At 35.1% G+C, this 20,143-nt stretch overlaps 1 protein-coding gene and 1 long non-coding RNA gene across 2 annotated transcripts in view; one reads left to right on the top strand and one right to left on the bottom strand.

Annotated features, from left to right (window-relative positions):
• The window catches only part of VCPIP1 (valosin containing protein interacting protein 1), a 36,829-nt gene extending 27,180 nt beyond the window's left edge, over window positions 1–9,649 (top strand). Inside the window, exon 3 of the mRNA XM_069100051.1 lies at window positions 4,185–9,649. Coding sequence (XP_068956152.1) covers window positions 4,185–5,044 — 860 coding nt within the window. The 3' untranslated portion in view covers window positions 5,045–9,649. The remainder of the gene's footprint in view (window positions 1–4,184) is intronic.
• LOC138170609 (uncharacterized) lies at window positions 71–19,851 on the bottom strand. The gene is made up of 2 exons (XR_011170686.1): window positions 19,639–19,851; window positions 71–631 (listed from the first exon to the last, which is right to left on the bottom strand). It is a non-coding gene; the product is annotated as an uncharacterized lncRNA (long non-coding RNA).
• Window positions 19,852–20,143: the final 292 nt, after the last annotated feature.

Below are 20,143 nucleotides of genomic sequence, written 5' to 3'. Positions count from 1 at the left end.
TTTTCAGTTTGAATTCTTTTTGGTTAGTTTCTTGTGTCTACAGGCAATTTAAAATATACATATCTATTCATTTATTTATTTAAATTATTAATTTATTTATTTTTAGTTTTCAGCATTCACTTCCATAAGTTTTAAAATTTCTCCCCCTCCTTCCATAGCATGGTATGCAGTATATGATATGGCTGTACACATACATTCCTATTAAACACGTTTTCACATTAGTCATGTTGCACAGAAGAATTATAACAAATGAGAGAAATCATGAGAAAGAAAAAACAAAACAAAACAGAAAATAGTCTGCTTTGCTCTGCATTCCGACCTCATAGATCTTTCTCTAGATGTGGCTGGCATTTTACCATCATAAGTCTTTTGGAATTGTTTTAGGTCTTCGCATTGCTGAGAAGTCATCTATCAAAATCAGTCATCACACACTGTGGCTATTTCTGTGAACGATGTTCTCCTGGTTCTGCTCACTTCACTCACCATCAGTTCATATAAGTCTGTCTAGGATTTTCTGAAGTCCGCTTGTTCATCATTTCTTATAGCACAATAATATTCCATTACATTCGTATGGACATATCTTGTCCAGCCATTCCCCAGTTGATGGGCATCCCCTCAGATTTTCATTCTCCTAAAAGAAGGAATAAGAAGGAAAAAATTGAGTAAAACAAGTCAATTCTTAGAAAAAAAAATCTCATGTTATATTCACTCTTTTACACTTGTGGATGAGAACCTCTACAAAAGTTAGCAGGGGGATATATCTTTTCATATCTCTTTGTTGGGGGACAAGCTTGGTCTTTATAATTTCATAATATTCAGTTTTGTTTTGTGGTTCTATCCATTTACATTGCCATAATTGTATAATATTGGGGTTTTTTGGCCCTGCTTTTTTTTTTCATTTTTTATAAGTTCATATGTCTTTCCATGCTTTTCTGTATTCACCATGTTTGTTTTTTCTTATAGCATAGTAATACTCCATTACATTAATTTGTCACAATTTGTTTAATTTGTGGACATCTACACATTGCTTCCAGTTCTTTGCTGCCACTAAAAAGTACTGCTATTCACATATGGAGCCTTTCTCTCAGTGACCTCCTTAGAACATATGCCTTATAGTGAAATCTGGGTCAAAGGGTATGAACATTTTAGTCTCTTTATTGTTTTCCAGAATTAAGATTCCCAGCTCTATCAGCAATGCATTGGTATTTCTGTCTAGAGGCAGCTAGGTGGCGAAGTGGGTCTGGAATCAGGAAGACCTGAGTTCAGATTTGACCTCAGACACTAGCTATGTGTCCTATGCTGTTTTGTCTATTTGCCTTTGGTAACACTGTCCTTTATAATTAAATTACTCTTTCTTTCTCCTTCTGCTTTTTTTTGAATTCTTGCCCATTTTTTAAAGTCCAATTCATATGTCACTTCTTTCATGAAACCTTTGCTCATTCTTCTGTTGGTAACATGCTTTTCTCTCTTAAGCTTATCTAAACTTGCTCTTTCCTCCAGGATCTACCCAAGAGCCCTGTACCTACTATGTGCTTAGTGTACTAACTATAGTAATACTTATGAAAAAAAAACGTTAGTTTGTCACGGCATTTTAATAAAGGCATGTTGGTGTCTTAGAAATCACTTCTTCTCTAAATGATCACAAAACAATGAACCATTCTAGATTCTTGCCAGGGATTGATGTCATGTTCATTGGACAGTTTGATAGGCTCATTAGATAGAGCTGGAAGGGACCCCCTGAGGCATCTGTTTCAACTCTCTCATTTTATAGATGAGGAAGTGGGGCTAAAGGACTTGCTCAAGGTCACCTAAGTATAGTATTTGGGGTGTGGGATTGAACCCAGGGTCCTCTGACACTAGACCTAGTTCTCACACTTGAGATAATATTTATTCATCTCACATATTACATTTCTTTTTGTTGTGATTCAGGAAAGATTACTAACCTGTGATTTAATTATCCTGGTTTGTACTTTCACTGGACCAGGAAATCTTATACTCATTGATGGTAATTAGACACTTTTATTATCTCCTTATGTTTTTTGAATTCTAATTCCCTATTAACCACTTTTGTAATTTCCATTCTGAGGATCATTGTCCTTTGTAGAAAAAGCAGCAAAACAGGAATTCACTAATTCTTCCCTCCTTATCTTTCTATAACAAGTATAAATGCTTTCTTTCATGTTCATCTTGACCCAGTGTAGCTAAAGAAAACCTTTTTTGTTGTTGTCATCTTGAACACTTAGTTCAAGCCTTAACTTTTTTCTGGCTTCCTGAAATAATGTAGCCTTTCCTATATTATTCTTAAGGAATCTTGCCGATCTTTAATACTCATCATTATGTCTTTTTTCATGCTTTATGCTGACCTTCAGAAGTCTGAGTAGCTTTAATGAGATCTCTGTTTAATCACATTGTTCTCTTTAGACATCTTTGTCATCAGAAGAATTCTGGAGAATTGCTTCATCAACAAGCATCTATTATGTGTTTACTGTATGTTGTACACTGTAAGTCTAAATGCTGAGGATACAAAGAACATTAAATATACAAAAATGTCCCTGCCTCTTAGGAATTTACATGCTAATGCAGAAACAGCATGTAAATAAATAGGTACACATACATGATGTAACTGTAAAGCACAAGGCTTGGGTGGGGGGATGAGAATCAGAAAGACCTCCTATAGAAGATGCCATTTGAGCTGAGTCATGAAAGAAACCAGTGATGTCAAGAGGCAGAGGTGAGAAAAGAGAAAATCCAGGTGTGAGGGCTAATACAAAGTCATAGAGATGGGAAGTGCAATGTTTGCAAGGAACAGCAAGTAAGCTGGGATTGCAGGACCAGAGGACGTGTGGAACAAAGTAGAATTTTGTTCTTGGGAGTCTCCCATCCCTTTTGAGTCATATTACCTTTTTAGAGTCTCAGGCCTTGTTCTATTAATGAACTTTGACATTTAATTTTTTTAAAATTTTAAAAAATTTTAAATTTTTAAAAATGTTATTATTTTCAGTCAATGAAAATGTCTCTTCCTAATTGGAAGGAAAATCCTTATAACTAATATACATTAAAAAACGAAACAGATTTTAATTAGACTATGTCCATTGCTCCTTTTGTTACCTTTTAGGAACTCTATATACTGTCTCCGAGCACTCTGTTGAGCTGTATCATTGATTTTTTTTTTATCTCACTTTTGTGGCCGGGCCACCCTATATATTTCCACCACTATATTGCCTCATTTTTTTTTGTCTTTTGATCTTCACTCAGATGTTTTCTCTTTTCACATCCCTCTCCAACCGTGTTCCCATGAGGTTTGTGACTTTCCACAAATTAAATATTTTCATGATGTACAATGTTTTACCCTCTCTCCCAAACTGTTCCTTTTGAATGGGGAATAAGTGCTCTTTTCATTATTGTATTTCATCTTACCAAAACTGTGATATGCTTCTGAGTTTCTATTTTCTTTCTCATTTTAAGAACCTGAATACCCTCTTTATTGTAACATAATCTATGTATTGGCATACTGGCATCTGGCATATTGGATCTGAGTATTGTTTTTGCCTCTCTTTCCTATTGTTTTGCCTTTGGACTACAGAGCAGCTCCTGCTATACTTCCTAATTTATGCCTTTTTAATTAAAAGTCTTTATCATCAGACCTATCCCTAGGCAAATACAATGTTTCTGGCTCTTTGGGGGCATAAGTCTGGTCAAGAATCCATCATTCTAATAGGCCAGAAGACCAAGTCTCATTCTCCATTATATTATTATTAGGTAACTGTCCATTAAATATGTTAGATGTGTTTGTAAAAAATTGTAGAATTTGAATTTTAGAAAACTGAATCACATTTCCCTTGAATGATACTTTCTGAGATGCTGCTTCTTCATTTTAAATTGTTCTTTAGCTAATATTTTCTCCCAATAATTATTTTTCCTTTGTAGTTTGCTCCTTTTTTATCAAGTAGGTAAAGACTTATGAGCAAATGCTTTAAGTTCATTTTCTATATGGTGGGATATCACTTTTAATTCTTTGGTTTCTCAACTACTATGTGTGGAAAAGCTGCATAAAGCTGCTTGACCAACTCACTGAGTTAATGTAGTTAAGTTTCACTATATTTCAGTGGTAACAATGCTTTTTCAATAATCTTTTAAATAAAAATTGAAGAAATTAAATTTTTTACTTTTTCCATTCTTCACAGGTATGACTGATGGCAAGCATTGCACTTTCCCACATCTTCCTGGTAAAACCTTTGTCTACAATGCTTCAGAAGATAGATTGGAATTGTGTGTGGATGCTGCAGGGCACTTCCCCATTGGTCCTAATGTTGAAGATTTAGTGAAAGAGGCTGTAAGTCAGGTTCGAACAGAGACAACTTCAAGAAGTCGAGAATCAAGTCCCTCACACGGTCTCTTGAAATTAGGTAGTGGTGGAGTAGTGAAAAAGAAATCAGAACAGTTGCATAATGTTACTGCCTTCCAAGGAAAAGGGCATTCTCTTGGAACTGCATCCAGTAGTCCCCACCTTGATCAGAGAGCTAGAGAAGGTCCAGTTGTCAGAAAACATAGTACAGGGACAGATTTTGCTTCTAGTTCTACAAAACCAGATCCTTCTGTATTCACAGCGCCTTCTAGTAACAGTGAGCTTATTCGGATAGCTCCTGGAGTAGTAACAATGAGAGACAGCAGGCAGCTGGATCCTAACTTGATTGAAGCCCAGCGGAAAAAGTTGCAGGAAATGGTTTCATCTATCCAGGCTTCAATGGACAGGCACTTGAGGGATCAGAACACAGAGCAGTCACCAACTGATTTTCCTCAAAGGAAAGTAGAAGCTGTAAGTTCATCTGCAAAATCTGGGAATTTTCAGGCTGGCTTACCTGAATCTTTCCCTGTAACTGGTGGTACTGAGCATTTGAATGCAGAAACAACAAGTGGAAATGTGGGAACAACATTTGCCACAAGGTCAAAAGCACAAAAAGGAAATTCTGTGGAGGAACCTGAAGAGATGGATAGTCAAGATGCTGACATGACTAACGCAACTGAGCCAATGGATCATTCTTGATTAGTGATGGGGCTAAAAAGGGCAGAATGTTTATTGTGAATATGTATTGTTGTTGGCTGGACCACATACATGATTAGTCATTTAAAAGAAAAAATCTTGTATGTATACTTCAAAGATTATATCTTGTTATTCAGTGCATGATAGCAAGTGTGTGATTGGCAATAGCTTTTAATATACTCCTGCCCAGGCTGGCTCTGAATTACCTGTAAATTAGTTATTAGAAGATGCACTGAGAATGAGTTTCTGCTGTAGATGTGAGTAATTGAAAGTTCTTTGTAATTTTAATTCCATGAGAGTCTTAATACTTCAAACATGTGAAAGTTCTCTTGCTAAAAAGTATGTTTAAGATTATTGAAAAAGCTAGAACTGGGCAAAAATTAAATTTGTTGAAGTTAATGTTATTCCAAATAACTATCCCAAACGTTTTATTATAGTGTAAAAATATGTTTATGTAAATCTGAGAACAACCAGAACTTAATTGTATATTAAAATTCATAATACGATATATTAGACACTTTATATGAACCTGACATTTCCTTAGATTTAAATACATTTCATAGAGCTACATATTCTTGATTAAAATAACTTGGAAATAGAGTGTAATGATAAGACAGTTTTTGCCAGTTGAGCAAGGTTAAAACAAAAAAAGCTATTCTAGAATGATAAAGTGAATTTGATTCCGTTATGTTACTGTCTGAATCAACACAGCCTGAAGGATGCTCTGTTAGTAAACAGTAGCATGTTAATATTGTCTCCTGAATCCTAAGCAAGGCAAATGCCACCTAATTTTTTAATCTCACAGAAAGGTTGGTTAGAGTATTGTGGTAGGAAGTACAATAGATTAATGATAGATATAGTTACATGATCTCCAATTTTCAAAGTTTGTCAGTCACAGAGAACTTATCAAATGAGAATTATTCTTTATTAATGAGTTGCTTTGTTCTAAAATTTTGATCAATGGTATTTAACTTGTATATGCTAAGTGTCTGTCGAAATTTTCTTGGAAACAGAAAATGTTTCCTTTTTTTTTGGTGCCCATAGGATCATTATTTGTTGGCTTCACTTGAATTGTGGTGCAAATTTTGCTGCATCATACCCTGAGCAACTTGGCATTCACTTAGTGTATTCATGAAATCTTTAGTGCCAGCTTCCTTGAGAAGCAGCTGTCATGCTTATTCCATAAGACAAAGAATGTTTATCCTCACATTGGTATTGCACTATTTTACCTCTTATCCTGCAGATCTGTATTCTGTAATGTGCATTTTATTTTACTATCTTCCCCTGTTCACTGAAATTAAGTTGAATTTGCATGGATGGAAAGACAAAAATGTATGTTAATAATCTCTTCTAGAGCATTGAAGGCCTGGTTTTTTCTGTTTGCACATATAAAACAAGTCCATGAAAACTATATTTTAATTTGGAAAGTATCTGCAGGTTATCTTACCAGATATTTAAATCTTTTTTTGTCATAAGGAATTTAGGCACTTTAATGAATGCTTCTTGGTTTAAAAAAAAGGTTCTCTGTGAAAGTACATCAGTTGAAGTCACTTAATTTTGGAGAATCTGAACACTTTAAACTGAGTGAGGCATGTTTGGGTTAATTTTATTAAGTTTTTTTTTTTAATTTGGAAACTTTCAGGTTTTTTTGGTTTCTAAATTTTACTTAGAAGAATTTGTCTTTCTGCAAATCAGAGAGTAGGTTGGAGGAGATTTATAACTATTTTATAGTGTGTACTATTTTTGCATAAAGTGTGAAATAACAACCACCAAATAACATTTCACATTTGGCTATATGAACTATTATATATAAATCTACAGAGTACAGTATCTATCCACAATAATTATTTTGGCTTTCTTGGTCACTAAAATGTACATTTCCTCTTCTTTTACCACAGGGAAACTGTCTAACATGGTAATTCCTTGCTTCCAGGTAAATCATAGAATCACCTTTTCTTTAACAAAAAATATTTTCTTTACTTGTGACTTTGTGTGTTGGGTTGATAACTTCCAGATCCTATCTGGGTATAAAGTGAAACAAATACAAAGTTAACCTCTCATATTAAGTTTTCATGCTTATGTAATGTGAATCAGAATGTACATGCCAAAGCAGGAATTTGGTCATAACCTCAGACGTTTTATTAATTTCTGTTGCTACAGCATGGCTGCTTATATTACACTGATGTATGGACATTAGATTGATAGTTTGGGCTCTCTTGTGTTTTAAAGAATAAAACGCTTGGTTCTGAAGTGATCAGATTCCTAGAAATGATTTTACCTCAGCTGAGGTTTCAGATGGTGTAGGTGCTGCCCGTTAGAGATAAACAAAATGACAGTTCTTCACTAAGTCTCACAGCAGAGGTTCATTACAATTATTTTGTCTCATTCTGTTTAATTATAGCCATCCTTTTTCTTTTACATGTACAATAATCAAATAGGCTGCTATAGAATTAAATATTATTATCTTAGTCCCGCCCTTTGTGATAGCATGGGGATCACTGTAAAATGATCACCAGATTTTTACTTTGTGAGCTGGAAAGTCTTGCAGTGGTCATTGCATTTTTATTTCCTCTTAGAAGTTATGCCATAACTTTAGGTTAACTTTTTAAACTAGCTTTATTTTATAGTTTTTAGTCTGGTTGAACATTTTAAATTAATTTCTCCACATTTTTCCCTTGAGTTATCTTTCTTATAGGTAAATTTATCATGTTTGTTGTTAATGGGCCAAGTTCAGGCGAAATATCTAAAAACCTCCAGAATATTAGTAATGAGTATGGGGAAACCACCTGAAGCTTTAAAACTTATAAATCACAATACCGTGTAGGCAAAGATCTGTTACTGTGAACTAAGAGCTATGAAGAGATGATACATTTCATCAGTTTAAAAGCCTAAAACTTATTATTTTCCCCATCACTCTGCTTGTAATATTCCTTGGGAAGCTGCTATGTAGCCAAGAAGTTTAGCAGCTGCTGCTGGCTATGGAAGAGATGGAGAGAATTTCTTGCTTTGTAGCAGTATTGGGGTTGGTTGATTGTCTTTTTCCCCCAATTAAGCTTACTGCTTATTATTGAGATATGACTGAAAAATAGCTGTGGTTCTTAGATGTTCTGGCAATTTGGAAAGTAACCAACTTAGGAGGTGAACAATAGTTTTGTGCGAGGATTTTTATCTCAGGGAATATCATTTGCTAAAATTTAACATACCAGTCAGTATTGAAATTTGTTGAGGATCACTGATGTATCATTTGTTAGCTACAAAATGGAAAAATTTATAATAGTATTATTTTACATGGTTAACTACTAATATAGGCTGCTAGCTAAACACTTAGGAATGTCTGAATATTTAGGCATGACATTAATATGCCACTTCTTATTAATCACACAAAAATTTGACATATTAACTTGAACTTTTTATGCAATCATAAAATCTTTATTTTTCCAATCACATCATCTTGTTTTTAAAGCCATTCAAGAGTTCTTTGATTTGGCTTATTATTAAAATACTGCAAAGAATTTGAGATTAAAAAAATTCTCATAGGACTCAATTTACATTTGGGCTATTTTTCCCCTATCAAACAACTGTACTGTGGGCCAAATGCTACCCATTTTACAACTGAATTTTAGATGGTCTTTTAGAGTTAAGTAATAAAAGATATTCAGAATAAGATTGGTTTAGATCAGTTTTACAAAATAATCCTTACTTAATGCCCATCATTTCTAATTTTGTAAGAAATTTTGAGGACCAGAAGACCTAGAACTGTTGATTTTAAAGAATCATATTTAAATGTATGCTTAGTAAATAAAATAACAGAGTACTAACAACATGAGATTTGCCAGGTAACTTAGCAAGTTCTGCCATTTTTGACAATATATAGAAATGCTAAATATTTTAATTCATGTTAGTATTATTAAATCGTGGGAGTTTTAGCTTTGTTCCAAAACTGCAGGAATCATACAAAATGTGAATTACTGAAGAAAATGCCATTACTTGTATATTTGACATTTAAAATTTTAAATTATGGAATCTATATGCTTTTATATTACAATATTAACATGATTATTGTCATGTAAAAGAAAAGGAAAACTAGCTGAACTTTTTAGTTGATGTTATTTTACCTTGTCAATATCAACTACTTAGTATATTACATTTTAAGATCTTGCATCCTTTCTAAAATGCAGAATCCCGTTTCTGAGCCTTTATGCCTGTGGTAGAGCAATAAAAGACTGAAAAAGTTGTTAGTATTTTCAGGTTTATTTGACTTTGAGGATTATTGCCAAGAACTAATGAGTGCACTTTTTGGAGGAAAATGTTATTTAAAATAAATATAAATAAGTAATAGTGTATATATTTAGAAGACAGCAAGTGCTTTTAAGTGTTGACTAAAAGAAATTAGCATAGAAGTTTTACCATCCCTACAGCACTGATTGTTACCTAGCACGTTTTGATTTGTTTTATTTGTGATTGCTGTATTAATTACATTTGGGTTTTTAAAATCTGTAATGTAATGATAGTGTATTATAACAGTATATAGTGTATCATATTACACTTCACTGTACAGTATTTGGAGTTTTCTTTGGTTGCTATATTAAAATTATAAGTTAAAACATGCTGCTTTTTTCCCCAACTTCTCCACATCTCACAAATTTTGGTAATCATTTTAAATAAGTTTCCATGGAATTACGCTTTAATATGTTGTAGATGAAAAATATTTGAACAATCTGAAATAATTGTAACTCCATCAAAGGTTGTTTTATATTTTTCTGTTAGGTCTTATAAAGAGACAAGTATTTAAAACAATTTTCTCCCTCTAAATGCAGATTTAGTTTTTGAATATTAAAAACCCAATTTTTAAATCAGAAGTAAAAAAAGTTTAGCAGTGTTAGCCACAAAGTATTGGTAATACTGGCTCTGAAATACCACACAAAAACAAAGAGGGAATTCTTAACCATTTTTGTTGTCGTGGACTCCTTTAGTATTGTGATGAAGCCTTTAGATCTCATCTCAGAATAATGTTTTTAAATGCATAAAATGAATAGGATTACAAAGGAAACCAATTAAATTGAAAGTTATCAAAATATTTTTTAAAAGTTAATAGAACCCAGTGTAATAATCCCTGCTTTTGTGTTGTGTTAATTTTTATAATTATATATAAATAAATATAAAATTATAAAATTGGATTGGACATGAAAATTTAAATTAAAATTTAACTTTTTTAAATTAAAAAAAATTTAAATAAGTATACATAGGCTATGCATTTTCTTCAGCTAATCAGCTAAACTGAATCCTACATTTGTCTATTTAAATAGTAACTGCAGTTCTAAAGTACATTATGGTAAGAATTTTTGAGAAATTAATATGCTGCCTCAGGTTTGTTTTGTATGCCCATCAGAATAAATAATGTAATAGTGTTGAGTTAGCATGTTTGATAAAGAAGCAGTCATAGGGAAATAATTTATTTAAATCTCTTGATATTTCTAGAAGTCTAAAATTTTATTTAGTCATTTATGGTTGATAATTATTAGAATAAAGCTGATATTTGATCTATCTTTAAATCTTTATATAATGGTTTTATGACTGTAATCCTTTTTCTACTGACTAGATAAGGCCACGACTGATTAAGCTCACTTAATGAGAACACAATGATAAATGTCAGAAGCAGGGGTTAGATCATCAAGTGGATCTGTTAGCTTTGTTTGTTTTATGGCCCTTGTAACCTAGACCAGCTGTCCTACCAGTGGTCATTTGGTGTCCTATTCAAGATCAGTCTGTGCCAGTAATCAGGCTTTAAAAGTCTGCTACTTGTCTCAGAGGGAGAAAAGGCCAATAAGACAGGGTAGCTGAACCAAAAACCTATCATCAGCTTAGAAGGTAACATATGTAAGGATAGCATTAATTTTTGTCACTGGATATTTCAGATGTATCACCTCAGGGACTCTATTCATTAAAAAAAAATCTTAGTGGCATCTGAAGGAACTGGTTTCTTATCAAGTTAGTTGTATACAATTTACAGATCATCAGTATAAGCAGTATGCTTAAACTTTGGGCTAAGGTTTTTTCCCCACTGGGTCCAGGGCCAGACCCACATGAGTCTTTTATATAATCATTGGCCTGAGGTAAAATAAATGTGTAAAAATCTCAGGATTTATGTCAGGTTCACATATTGATCAGTTCTGCTTCCCCAGAAAGGAAAGAAATAACTACAGGATGAGACTATAAAGTAATGAGACTTGCTTGTAGGTTCTCTTCATTTAGTCACCTTGTTAGGTGAACAGGAAGCTTGGTAACATTGTTGACAAACTGGAATAGTTCCAAGGAACATGATATAAAATTTCTCCTTGGTAATTTTTATGGTTTGTTTGTATAATATAAATGATAACATGTTACAGTGGTGGGATAGGGATGAAATAGGTGGTATAAATCTTGTATAGTTCAATTTCACCTCTTCACATACTGATTCTCTTGAATAAGATGCTTATATGAATACATAGTTTCCAAATTCATTAATGAACAATAGTATGTATTAGCTTGTCCCAATTTGCAGTGGATAATTAGGCTTGAAATATAAAAAAGGAAAATATGCTGTTATATATTCATATGCCAGTGAGAGCACGAATTATGCACATTAATTCTCCTTAGAGATTTTCATGTAGGTTCAAGTTCACAAAATAAGCTCCTCTGTCTATATGGTACTATAATAAAGGGGTAGAATCTTATACAGCTCTTATCTTTATGCTTGTTTTACAGATAAACAGAAAGCTGCAGCAGGTCATTTTTCTGTTAGCACTTGCCTCATAGATAGAGATTTACTGTTAGACACAGATTTAGACACAGCTGTTAACTCTCTATGTAGGTAATGTAGTTCAAGATTCTGTAACTTGTCAACTCTGAATCCTAAGGACACTTAAAACACTTTCAGTTACACAACTTCATATATTTTAAATTTACTTTAATCTGTGTAAATAAATTTGGTGGTAATTCCTTATTTCAGATCTAGGGGAAATTGCTTTTTATAGCTCTTTTCCAGCTTCCCACTTCCCAGTAGTTTGTAACCTTCTCCCCTTGGCTCATTCTTTTTTCTTTCTATAATGACCCAGCTTCATTTTTCTCTCCTTTCCCTCTCCTTCTAGGAGAGATTGTAAGACATTTCAGAAAGGAGTAGAATATAAATTTGAGAATCACTGTTTAAGTTCAGCTACATTAATATGCCAGAATTTGTGGAGTTTAAAAACTACTTATTTTCTAGACTAAATGGGTCTATTGATTTTTTTCCCCCAGTAGAACTTAACACTATTTTCTTCATATTATATATTTATATCATTGACATTTACAAATGCTGCTCAGAAGAGATGCTGGGAAATCTCATTTGACTGATATACTGTGCTGTACACCTTTACTGTGTTATTTTTGCCCAGAAAAGCCTCTGTAGCAAGTATAAGAAAAGGAAAAATACTGTCAACTTATATAATTAATCATCATAGTTTGGCCATACTTAATATATTTTACTTGCCTTGTAAACGTATTCACTTCTGCTTATGACTTTAGTTGAGACACAAAAAACCCCTATTTTAAAAATCTTATAAGCTAAGATTTTTAATTTCTCTTATTGGAGCACAGTGCACTAAACTTTTTAGGAAGGAACCCTTGAGGGATTTGATTCACAAGTAACAATAAGCTCTTGAATGATTTTGGTGTTGTAAAGAGTAGTTTCACACAACTATATTTTTTAAAATGTTCAAAAACAAATCTGACAGACCAACTTAGCCATTTTAACACTGAAGTTACTATTAAATGAAAATATTCTGTCCTTAAATTTTCTTGTTAACAAACTTTCCCATTTGTTACTCCACAGCACTTATTCTCTGACATGTTCTATACTTATCTGTGTACATGTCATATGCCTAGCATGAGGTAACATTTTTTATCTTTGTACCCCTAACAGCTAGCATAGTGCTTTATAGATAGTAGGTACTTAATAATGTTTAATGGATGAATGAATCACTTTCTTCTTGGACTTTTGATACTTGCATTCTTTTCATACCAAAAGTATACACAATTTGCTTGTGATAAACCTTAAATAAAAAGAGGAAGGCTTGGCTGGACTAGCACAAGGAGAATTGACCTTTGGTTTTGGTCACTTCACAGTTATAAAATTATCATGTGCTCAAAATTGATTTTTTCATTTTAAAAATTAAACACTATAAATATGTCAATTTTAATCCAGCAAACATTTGTTAAATGTCTATTATACACAAGGCACTGTGGTGGGTGCTGGAGATTAAAAGATAAGTAAAAAATGGGGAGGATAAGAAACATAAAAATAAGTATGTAGCAAGGTAGAATAAAGGCAAAGATATTCAAAATGCTACAAGAAAACTGAGGTAGGATAGATCACTCAGAATGGGAGTCAGTGAAAAATTCTAGGAGGCAGTATTTCAACTGGACCTTGAAGAATTTCACTAGATGGCAGTATAGAGGGAATGGTCCAGGTATTGGAAATTATTTGGGTAAATACACATAGGACAAGAGGCAACAGCTGGTAATTCAGTTTGGCTAGAAGGAAGATTGTGTGAAATTCATCTAGAAAGGTAGGTTGGAAGCACATTCTAGAAGACATTCAAAAGTTTTGAGCAGGGAGTAAGCTGATGAGATACATGAATGTGTTTCCAAAAAAATAGAAAAAAATTTTTAAAGAAGGTTTTTCAACTCCCAAGTAGGTTGATAATCATTGTCGTAGCCCACTGGGCAAAACCTAGGTAGGCTTACAAGTTGAGCTTCAGGCTTTAGATGTTTATACTTACCTTTAAGAGTATGGCAACTTCAATCTTCCACTTTATAGATGTAACCCCAAATTTTCTCTAGTGATTCTTACTACCTGCAACCCCTTATTCACTCTCTAAGTAGTGGACAATATTGAGTAAATCTGAAAACAGGTTGGTGGATTGTGGTTAAGAGAAAGAGAAACAAACTGAGGTAAAGACATGGCAAAAATTCACTAGTTCTGCCCTTTTTTACATTAACTTGCAAAAAATGTTTCAAGTACTATGTCCTGAAGACTGCAGAACATGCAAAGCTTAAATAAAACTGGGACTTTAGTCATCTTGCCATCTTCCACATGAATTAAAATCTTTCCCTAACACTGAACATGCCCATTGCAGCCAAGAGCATTACAAAAGAGTTAATTTATTTTAGGCTTATCAATTACTGAAAATGGAAAGGAATATCAGAGAATGTGGTAGAGGTGTGTATTCTTACTATTTGTTTAGGAGGTATTGCTCAGAAAATTGAGGGGTAATAAGACATTTCTTTTCCTTATACCCAATCTCATTTCCTCTCCTGCCAATTGAACCCTTACTATCCACAGTCATTCCACCTTTCAACAGCTACTAGTGTTTATTCCTCACCTCTCCCCATTTAGAACCACGCTAGACATTTGTGGGGCACAACAGAGACAAATGGTTAACATCTAATTTGTACCCTATCCCAAAGGTACTGTAAAGAAACAAAAATATTATTGAAAGACTATTTCTTGTCTTGAATAATTAGTGTCTGTATCCTAGAGAAATTGAATGTCATAGGGATGGGGGAGAAAGTAAAGGTCAAAGAATTTGATGATAGTAAAAAAAAAAAAAACCGAGGAAGTGAATTACAAAAAAAATTTTTTTTTGTAGAACCTGGTGGCCTTTAGTGATCTTCTAGAAATGAGGGAACTGAAGCTGAGTGAGTTTAAGTGATTGTGACTGTACAAGATCATAAAGCAAGTTTCTTTCAGAGCTTGACCCAGTTCTGATTTCTAGCACAGAGCTCCTTCTACTATACTACACTGCCTCTTAAATGACATAAAGCACTCTAATGTGCTTCTGATGCCTCCTAATACTGGTTTTTGATTACTCAGAATCATGGAATTAGAGCTTTTGGAAAGGACTCTGAAGATCATGTAGCTGTCTCTTCATGGAACAAACAGATAAGCAAAATAAGGCCCCAAATGAGAGTAAAAGCCTCAGATCACACAGGCCTGACTCCTGCTCTGGTACTCTCTTTCACTGTATCACTACTGTTACCATATATGGAGCTATAAAAATAGCTGTTAAAAGAACTGGTAATAATGATAACAGTATAGCAGTCAGGAGATAAGAAAAATTGTGCAGTTCTGATTTTATGAAACTGTGTAGCTCTATCTCTGCTTCTCAATTGTCCTAGTACAAAACTGCATAGCTCTCTGTTTCTCAATTTTCCTAGTCCAACACAAGTATTTAATTGAACATTTATTAAGGTCCTGCTATATGCAAGACACTACCTTCTTTGCACAGTAAACTCTCACTTCTAACTCCTCAATTCCATTTGTCCTAAAAGACTAGCATAGCAATGTATTTCTTGGTTAGTAGGTGAAATGAATAACAGATTTAAGTGCAGAGGCATCTTAGCAGGTTAAGCAAGAGAAAAATGTGTGTATTAAAGTTGTGTCTCTTTAATGAAAACTATATGTATGTATGTATGGTCAATTTGACCATGTCTGTAGTATAGATAATGATCATACTTAATTTATTTTGTTACAACTAGATTAGAAATTTAAACCAGATTAAAATGTATATTTTATAAAATTATATATTGAACTAAATCCAGATTCCTGTTTACACTGACTTATACAAGGTGTGCATGTATGTAGTGTTGGGATGTTTTGAGTTTTTTTTTTGCTAAATATAGGTGAAGTCAAACATTCATAAACAGAACTTGACTCCATTTTAAAGAGAATTTTTTGTATGTCACGTAGCAGTTTGAACTATTGTAGGCAAAAATAATTGGACCTAATTATGTAAGAGACAGACATTGATGACTAAAAAATAATCATATTTAAAGAACTGTAGGGCTTGATCTTCAGAGAGGTTGGTGTGGGTTCAAGACCAGAGTGCCCCAAGGACCACTACAGTAGGCATAATCTGTATATGTATACACACACATATATACATGAAAATAAACAATGCTTTATGAGCATTAGGATCATTAAGAGCTAGTCAGCTTTCTACTCCTCCATATCAACTATGGTTGACAGTACAATAACAAGGCATCTCTATTTATAGCATGTGGGCATAATTGGCTAATGAGATACTGTACATATATGTGTATAAAAATATACAACCATCTGAATACTTCAAAGATTGGTGATTTTACAGGTGTGGTCATTCCCCACAGACAACGCAACCCCTCTAGGACTTGGTAGGTTTTTGAGACTCATTGTGGTCAGAAAATTCATCATCCAATTTGGTGACATTCTCTGAACCAGTTCTTAGGCTAAAGACATAAATAATCTAGTTGAGCCCATACTTGACAGTCTTTCCAGCTGGGGGAGGACCTGTCAGAGATTGTACTCTGCTTAAAAAGCCATTGATAATCCAGTGGCAGCTCTATACTATGATGGTGTATCAGAGTAGGATTTTAATGGACTTTATATACATATACATATAATAAACACATTTTTTTTCAAGTTTGAGAGGGGGAGGATTGGGGATCCTAAAGTTTTAATGAAACACAGAATGGGGTGACTAAGTGGCGCTGTGAATAGAACACCGGCCCTGGAGTCAGGGGGATCTGAGTTCAAATCCGCCCTCAGACACTTAACACTTGCTAGCTGTGTGACCTTGGGCAAGTCACTTAACCCCAATTGCCCTGCCCTCTCCCCTGCAAAAAGCAACAAATAAATAAATCTTTGAAAAAAAAAAACACAGAATGAGGTTTAATAGCTTATGTTCTAAAAATGTAGGAATGTTTTTTGTGCGTATGTCTGTGTTTACTAGCATGCTTTCACAGTGAATTATAACCAGTCCCCCCATCTTGGAATCACCTGATTTTTAGAATCTAAAAGCCAAAATAAATCCTATATAGATTCTGAACTGAGCAGGGAAATAAGGTATGAGGATGCCTTTGAGGCCACATGTGGCCCTCTAGGCCTTCAAGTTTGACCCTTTAACTGAATCCAAACTTCACACAACAAATCTTTGGCCCTTTGACTGAATCCAAGCTTCACAGAACAAATTCTTTTATTAAGGGGATTTGTTCTGGGAAGTTTGGATTCAAAGGGCCAAACTTGAAGGCCTAGAGGATTATATGTGGCCTTGAGGCTGTAGGTTTCCCACCCCTTCACTAAGACTTAAAGAGACTGATCTGATAGGTCTACCTGCAAAACGAAAAGGTACTGGCATCCCGAACAAAATGATGTAAACTAAGCACTTAAAACTTAAGCTCCAAGGCTTTTGGAATACCATGTATATGCCACATAGGCAACTAGTGTTGAAGTGGATGGAATGCTGGGCTAAAGACAGGAAGACACACATTCAAATTCCACCTCATTTTCCTCAACTGTAAAATGGAGATAATAATGCACCTACCTAAGCAGGGTTGCTGTGAGGATCAAACAGGATAATATCTGTAAAACACTTAGTGCAATGCTAGGACATAGCAGGTACCATATAAATGCTTATTTCCTTCACTGAAACACACACACATGCATAATTCACTTTCTTGAGAAAGTTTTTACAGTTAAATAGTAACTATCAGCTTGCCGCTTTGTTTTTCAAAGCCTCCTAAGAATTCCACAGCTTTCTATTAAAAAGGCTGTTTGATATATTTAACACTTACAAAAATGGCAAAGGTTAGCAAGAACATTTTCTAAAAAGTTTTTATTTTTAATGGACTAGTTTTATTATTTTCTGCTAAAAATTTAAGCTATTTAAGCTGCTTAATAAATTAATATAGCATGCCAGTGTGTTAGCAAGTTACTTTATCTATAAAACTGAAAAAGTTGTACTAAAAAAGCTATATAAGGTCATCATGTACAAAATTTCTTCTCCATTCCAGCACACCTCCCCACTCTGTCCTTTAGGTGGGGTGGGATAAGGAAAAATGAAGGCATTAGGCAAAGGGGAAGACAGTGAACAAAGGAAGTTCTTTGAAGGGAACTGGAGTACTACTGGGTAAAACCCTATCTATCTAACACCACTTGAGTACTGGACTCAATGAAATGTAGGGTAAGAGGTTAGAGTAAGGCCTGCTTTTGTTTTCTCACAACAACAACAATAATAATTGCTGTATTTATATAAAAGAGCTTTAAGGTTTCCTAAACACTTTAATAATATTAGCTGGCAACTATGAAGCATTTATATAACTTGGTTTGCAAAAACAAGGTTTTGCAAAACACTTTACATATCCTGTTTCATTTGATCCTTATAATAACCTTGGGGGAAGGTGCTATTATTATCCCCATTTTATAGATGAGGAAGCTCAGGCAAACAGAAGTTAAGTGACTTTTCCAGAACACACAGCTAGTGTCTGATGCAGAATTCAAACTCAGGTCTTTATGATTCTAAGCCTAACAATCTGTTCACTACACTACCTTAACTCATCTTGGCAAGGTGTTTTTATCTTTCTCCAAGGGGTCAAAACTGTTATTTTTAAGGTGAGGAGAATAGCTGAGAAAATTAATTTACAACCAGTCCTAGCTGAAGCTATGTCTTTAAGTGAGCTTTTCCAGATTATCACAGAATGTAAAAGTCATCAAGAATTCTCAAGAAGGTACATTATATTATGAGTCTTTGATGGATGTGCTGAAATCACAATACTTTGAAACCAGAATTGGCAATTATTCATTGCCAGTTTAAGTGAGCTGCTCATTTGAGAAGTAGTTAAAAAGCATCTACAATGTTTAAGGCACTCCTGAAAAAAACAAAAAACAAACCTTAACCAAACAACAAACCATGAAATCAGTCCTTGATCTCAAGAATCTTCTATTATTAATACAAAATAATTTTTATGTGTTAGAATAGTATAGAGGAAAGGCCTCAGGTAGGTGGTAACATCAGCTGAGCCCTCTAAGTTAGGACTTCCACGAGATGGACACAAGATACAACATCTGGGTTTTGTTATCGGCAGATGTTGTTAGATGCCAGACTGTGGACATAACTAACCAAAATCATTTAATGACAGAAAAAAAGACAACATACTGAGTGAAAGGGAAGTTTTAAAATAGATCTAGAATTGTAAAGTCACAGTTTCTGATTTAAAAAGGCTTCCCAGAAACCCAGATACAAAAAGGCAGCTGTTTTAGATTTTGTCAGCTCCGTAAAAAAGCCCTCTCAACGTCCATTTGCACCTGCATCTCTGCTTTGCAAATATAGCACGCAAATTTTGTTTTTTTAAGTGGTTCAATAGAGCATGCTGCCTTGCCAATGAAAAGTGACATTTGACTTTTCTGGAGCAGTCTATTAATAACGTTTAAGTAACTTAGGAAAAAAAAAATCGAAAGATTACTAGTAGTCTTAATGTACCCAGAAAACAGTGGGTGCTTTTTTTTTTTTTTTTAAACGGGAGCTTTGCTTTACAACTCTCCCCCTTCTCTGCCGGACCGCAAATTTCTTGGAAATTTAGGTGCGCACAAATCCCAGCCTCTAAGACAGGTAAGGGATGCTCCTCGGAAACATGTCCCCGGGGTCGCGCTCAGGTGAGCGCGCCCATGTTAATTTCCACTTAGCTCCCGGAGGATCAGCCACACCCACTGCTCCACGCCTCAATCCGCATGGCGGGGTGGGCCGGACGGACCTCTTACCTACCCAGCTGCCCAGCTCGTCGGGGAGCGGGCCAAGGGGCCTGAGGCGGCGGCTCCGGGGACAAGGGGGTGGCGTATGCACGAAAACCGGGATCTACGAGAGCCTCAGAGATCACAAGGGAGCCCGTGGGTCTCGGAATTAGGGCTCCAGTGGCTGGGCGAGGGCCGAGCCCCACCTCAGCTTCCGCACTCTCCTGTCCCCGGGAAAACGCCAGGAACTCACTTTCCCAGCTCGCCGTGCGCGTCCGTGCCCCCGTGCTCAGTCCCCTGTGGGAGCCAGGCTCCCCTGCTTGTCCCACTCACTCTCGGTCTTCCGGACCTCGCCTGGTCTGCCCAGCCCGATCATTTCTCCTCAGGCGCCAGGCGCCCCCTTCCGTGTCCCCTGGGTCTCTTCACCCCACAGCCTTTTCTCTTCAGATTTTTTTTCTCCTCGCGTTCTCCAGTCCCCAGTCCGAGGTCTCTCCCCCCCCCCCCCCCCCGCCCCCGCTCGAATCCCCCCGCGCGGCCCC

The sequence above is a fragment of the Petaurus breviceps genome, unplaced genomic scaffold (assembly GCF_028583685.1).
Source record: "Petaurus breviceps papuanus isolate PSGF00001 unplaced genomic scaffold, PetGlider_PUasm1.0 38, whole genome shotgun sequence".
In the NCBI taxonomy this organism is placed as follows: domain Eukaryota; kingdom Metazoa; phylum Chordata; class Mammalia; order Diprotodontia; family Petauridae; genus Petaurus; species Petaurus breviceps.
The sequence above is the reverse complement of the archived record's forward strand: the minus strand, read 5'-3'. Positions and strand labels throughout refer to the sequence as shown.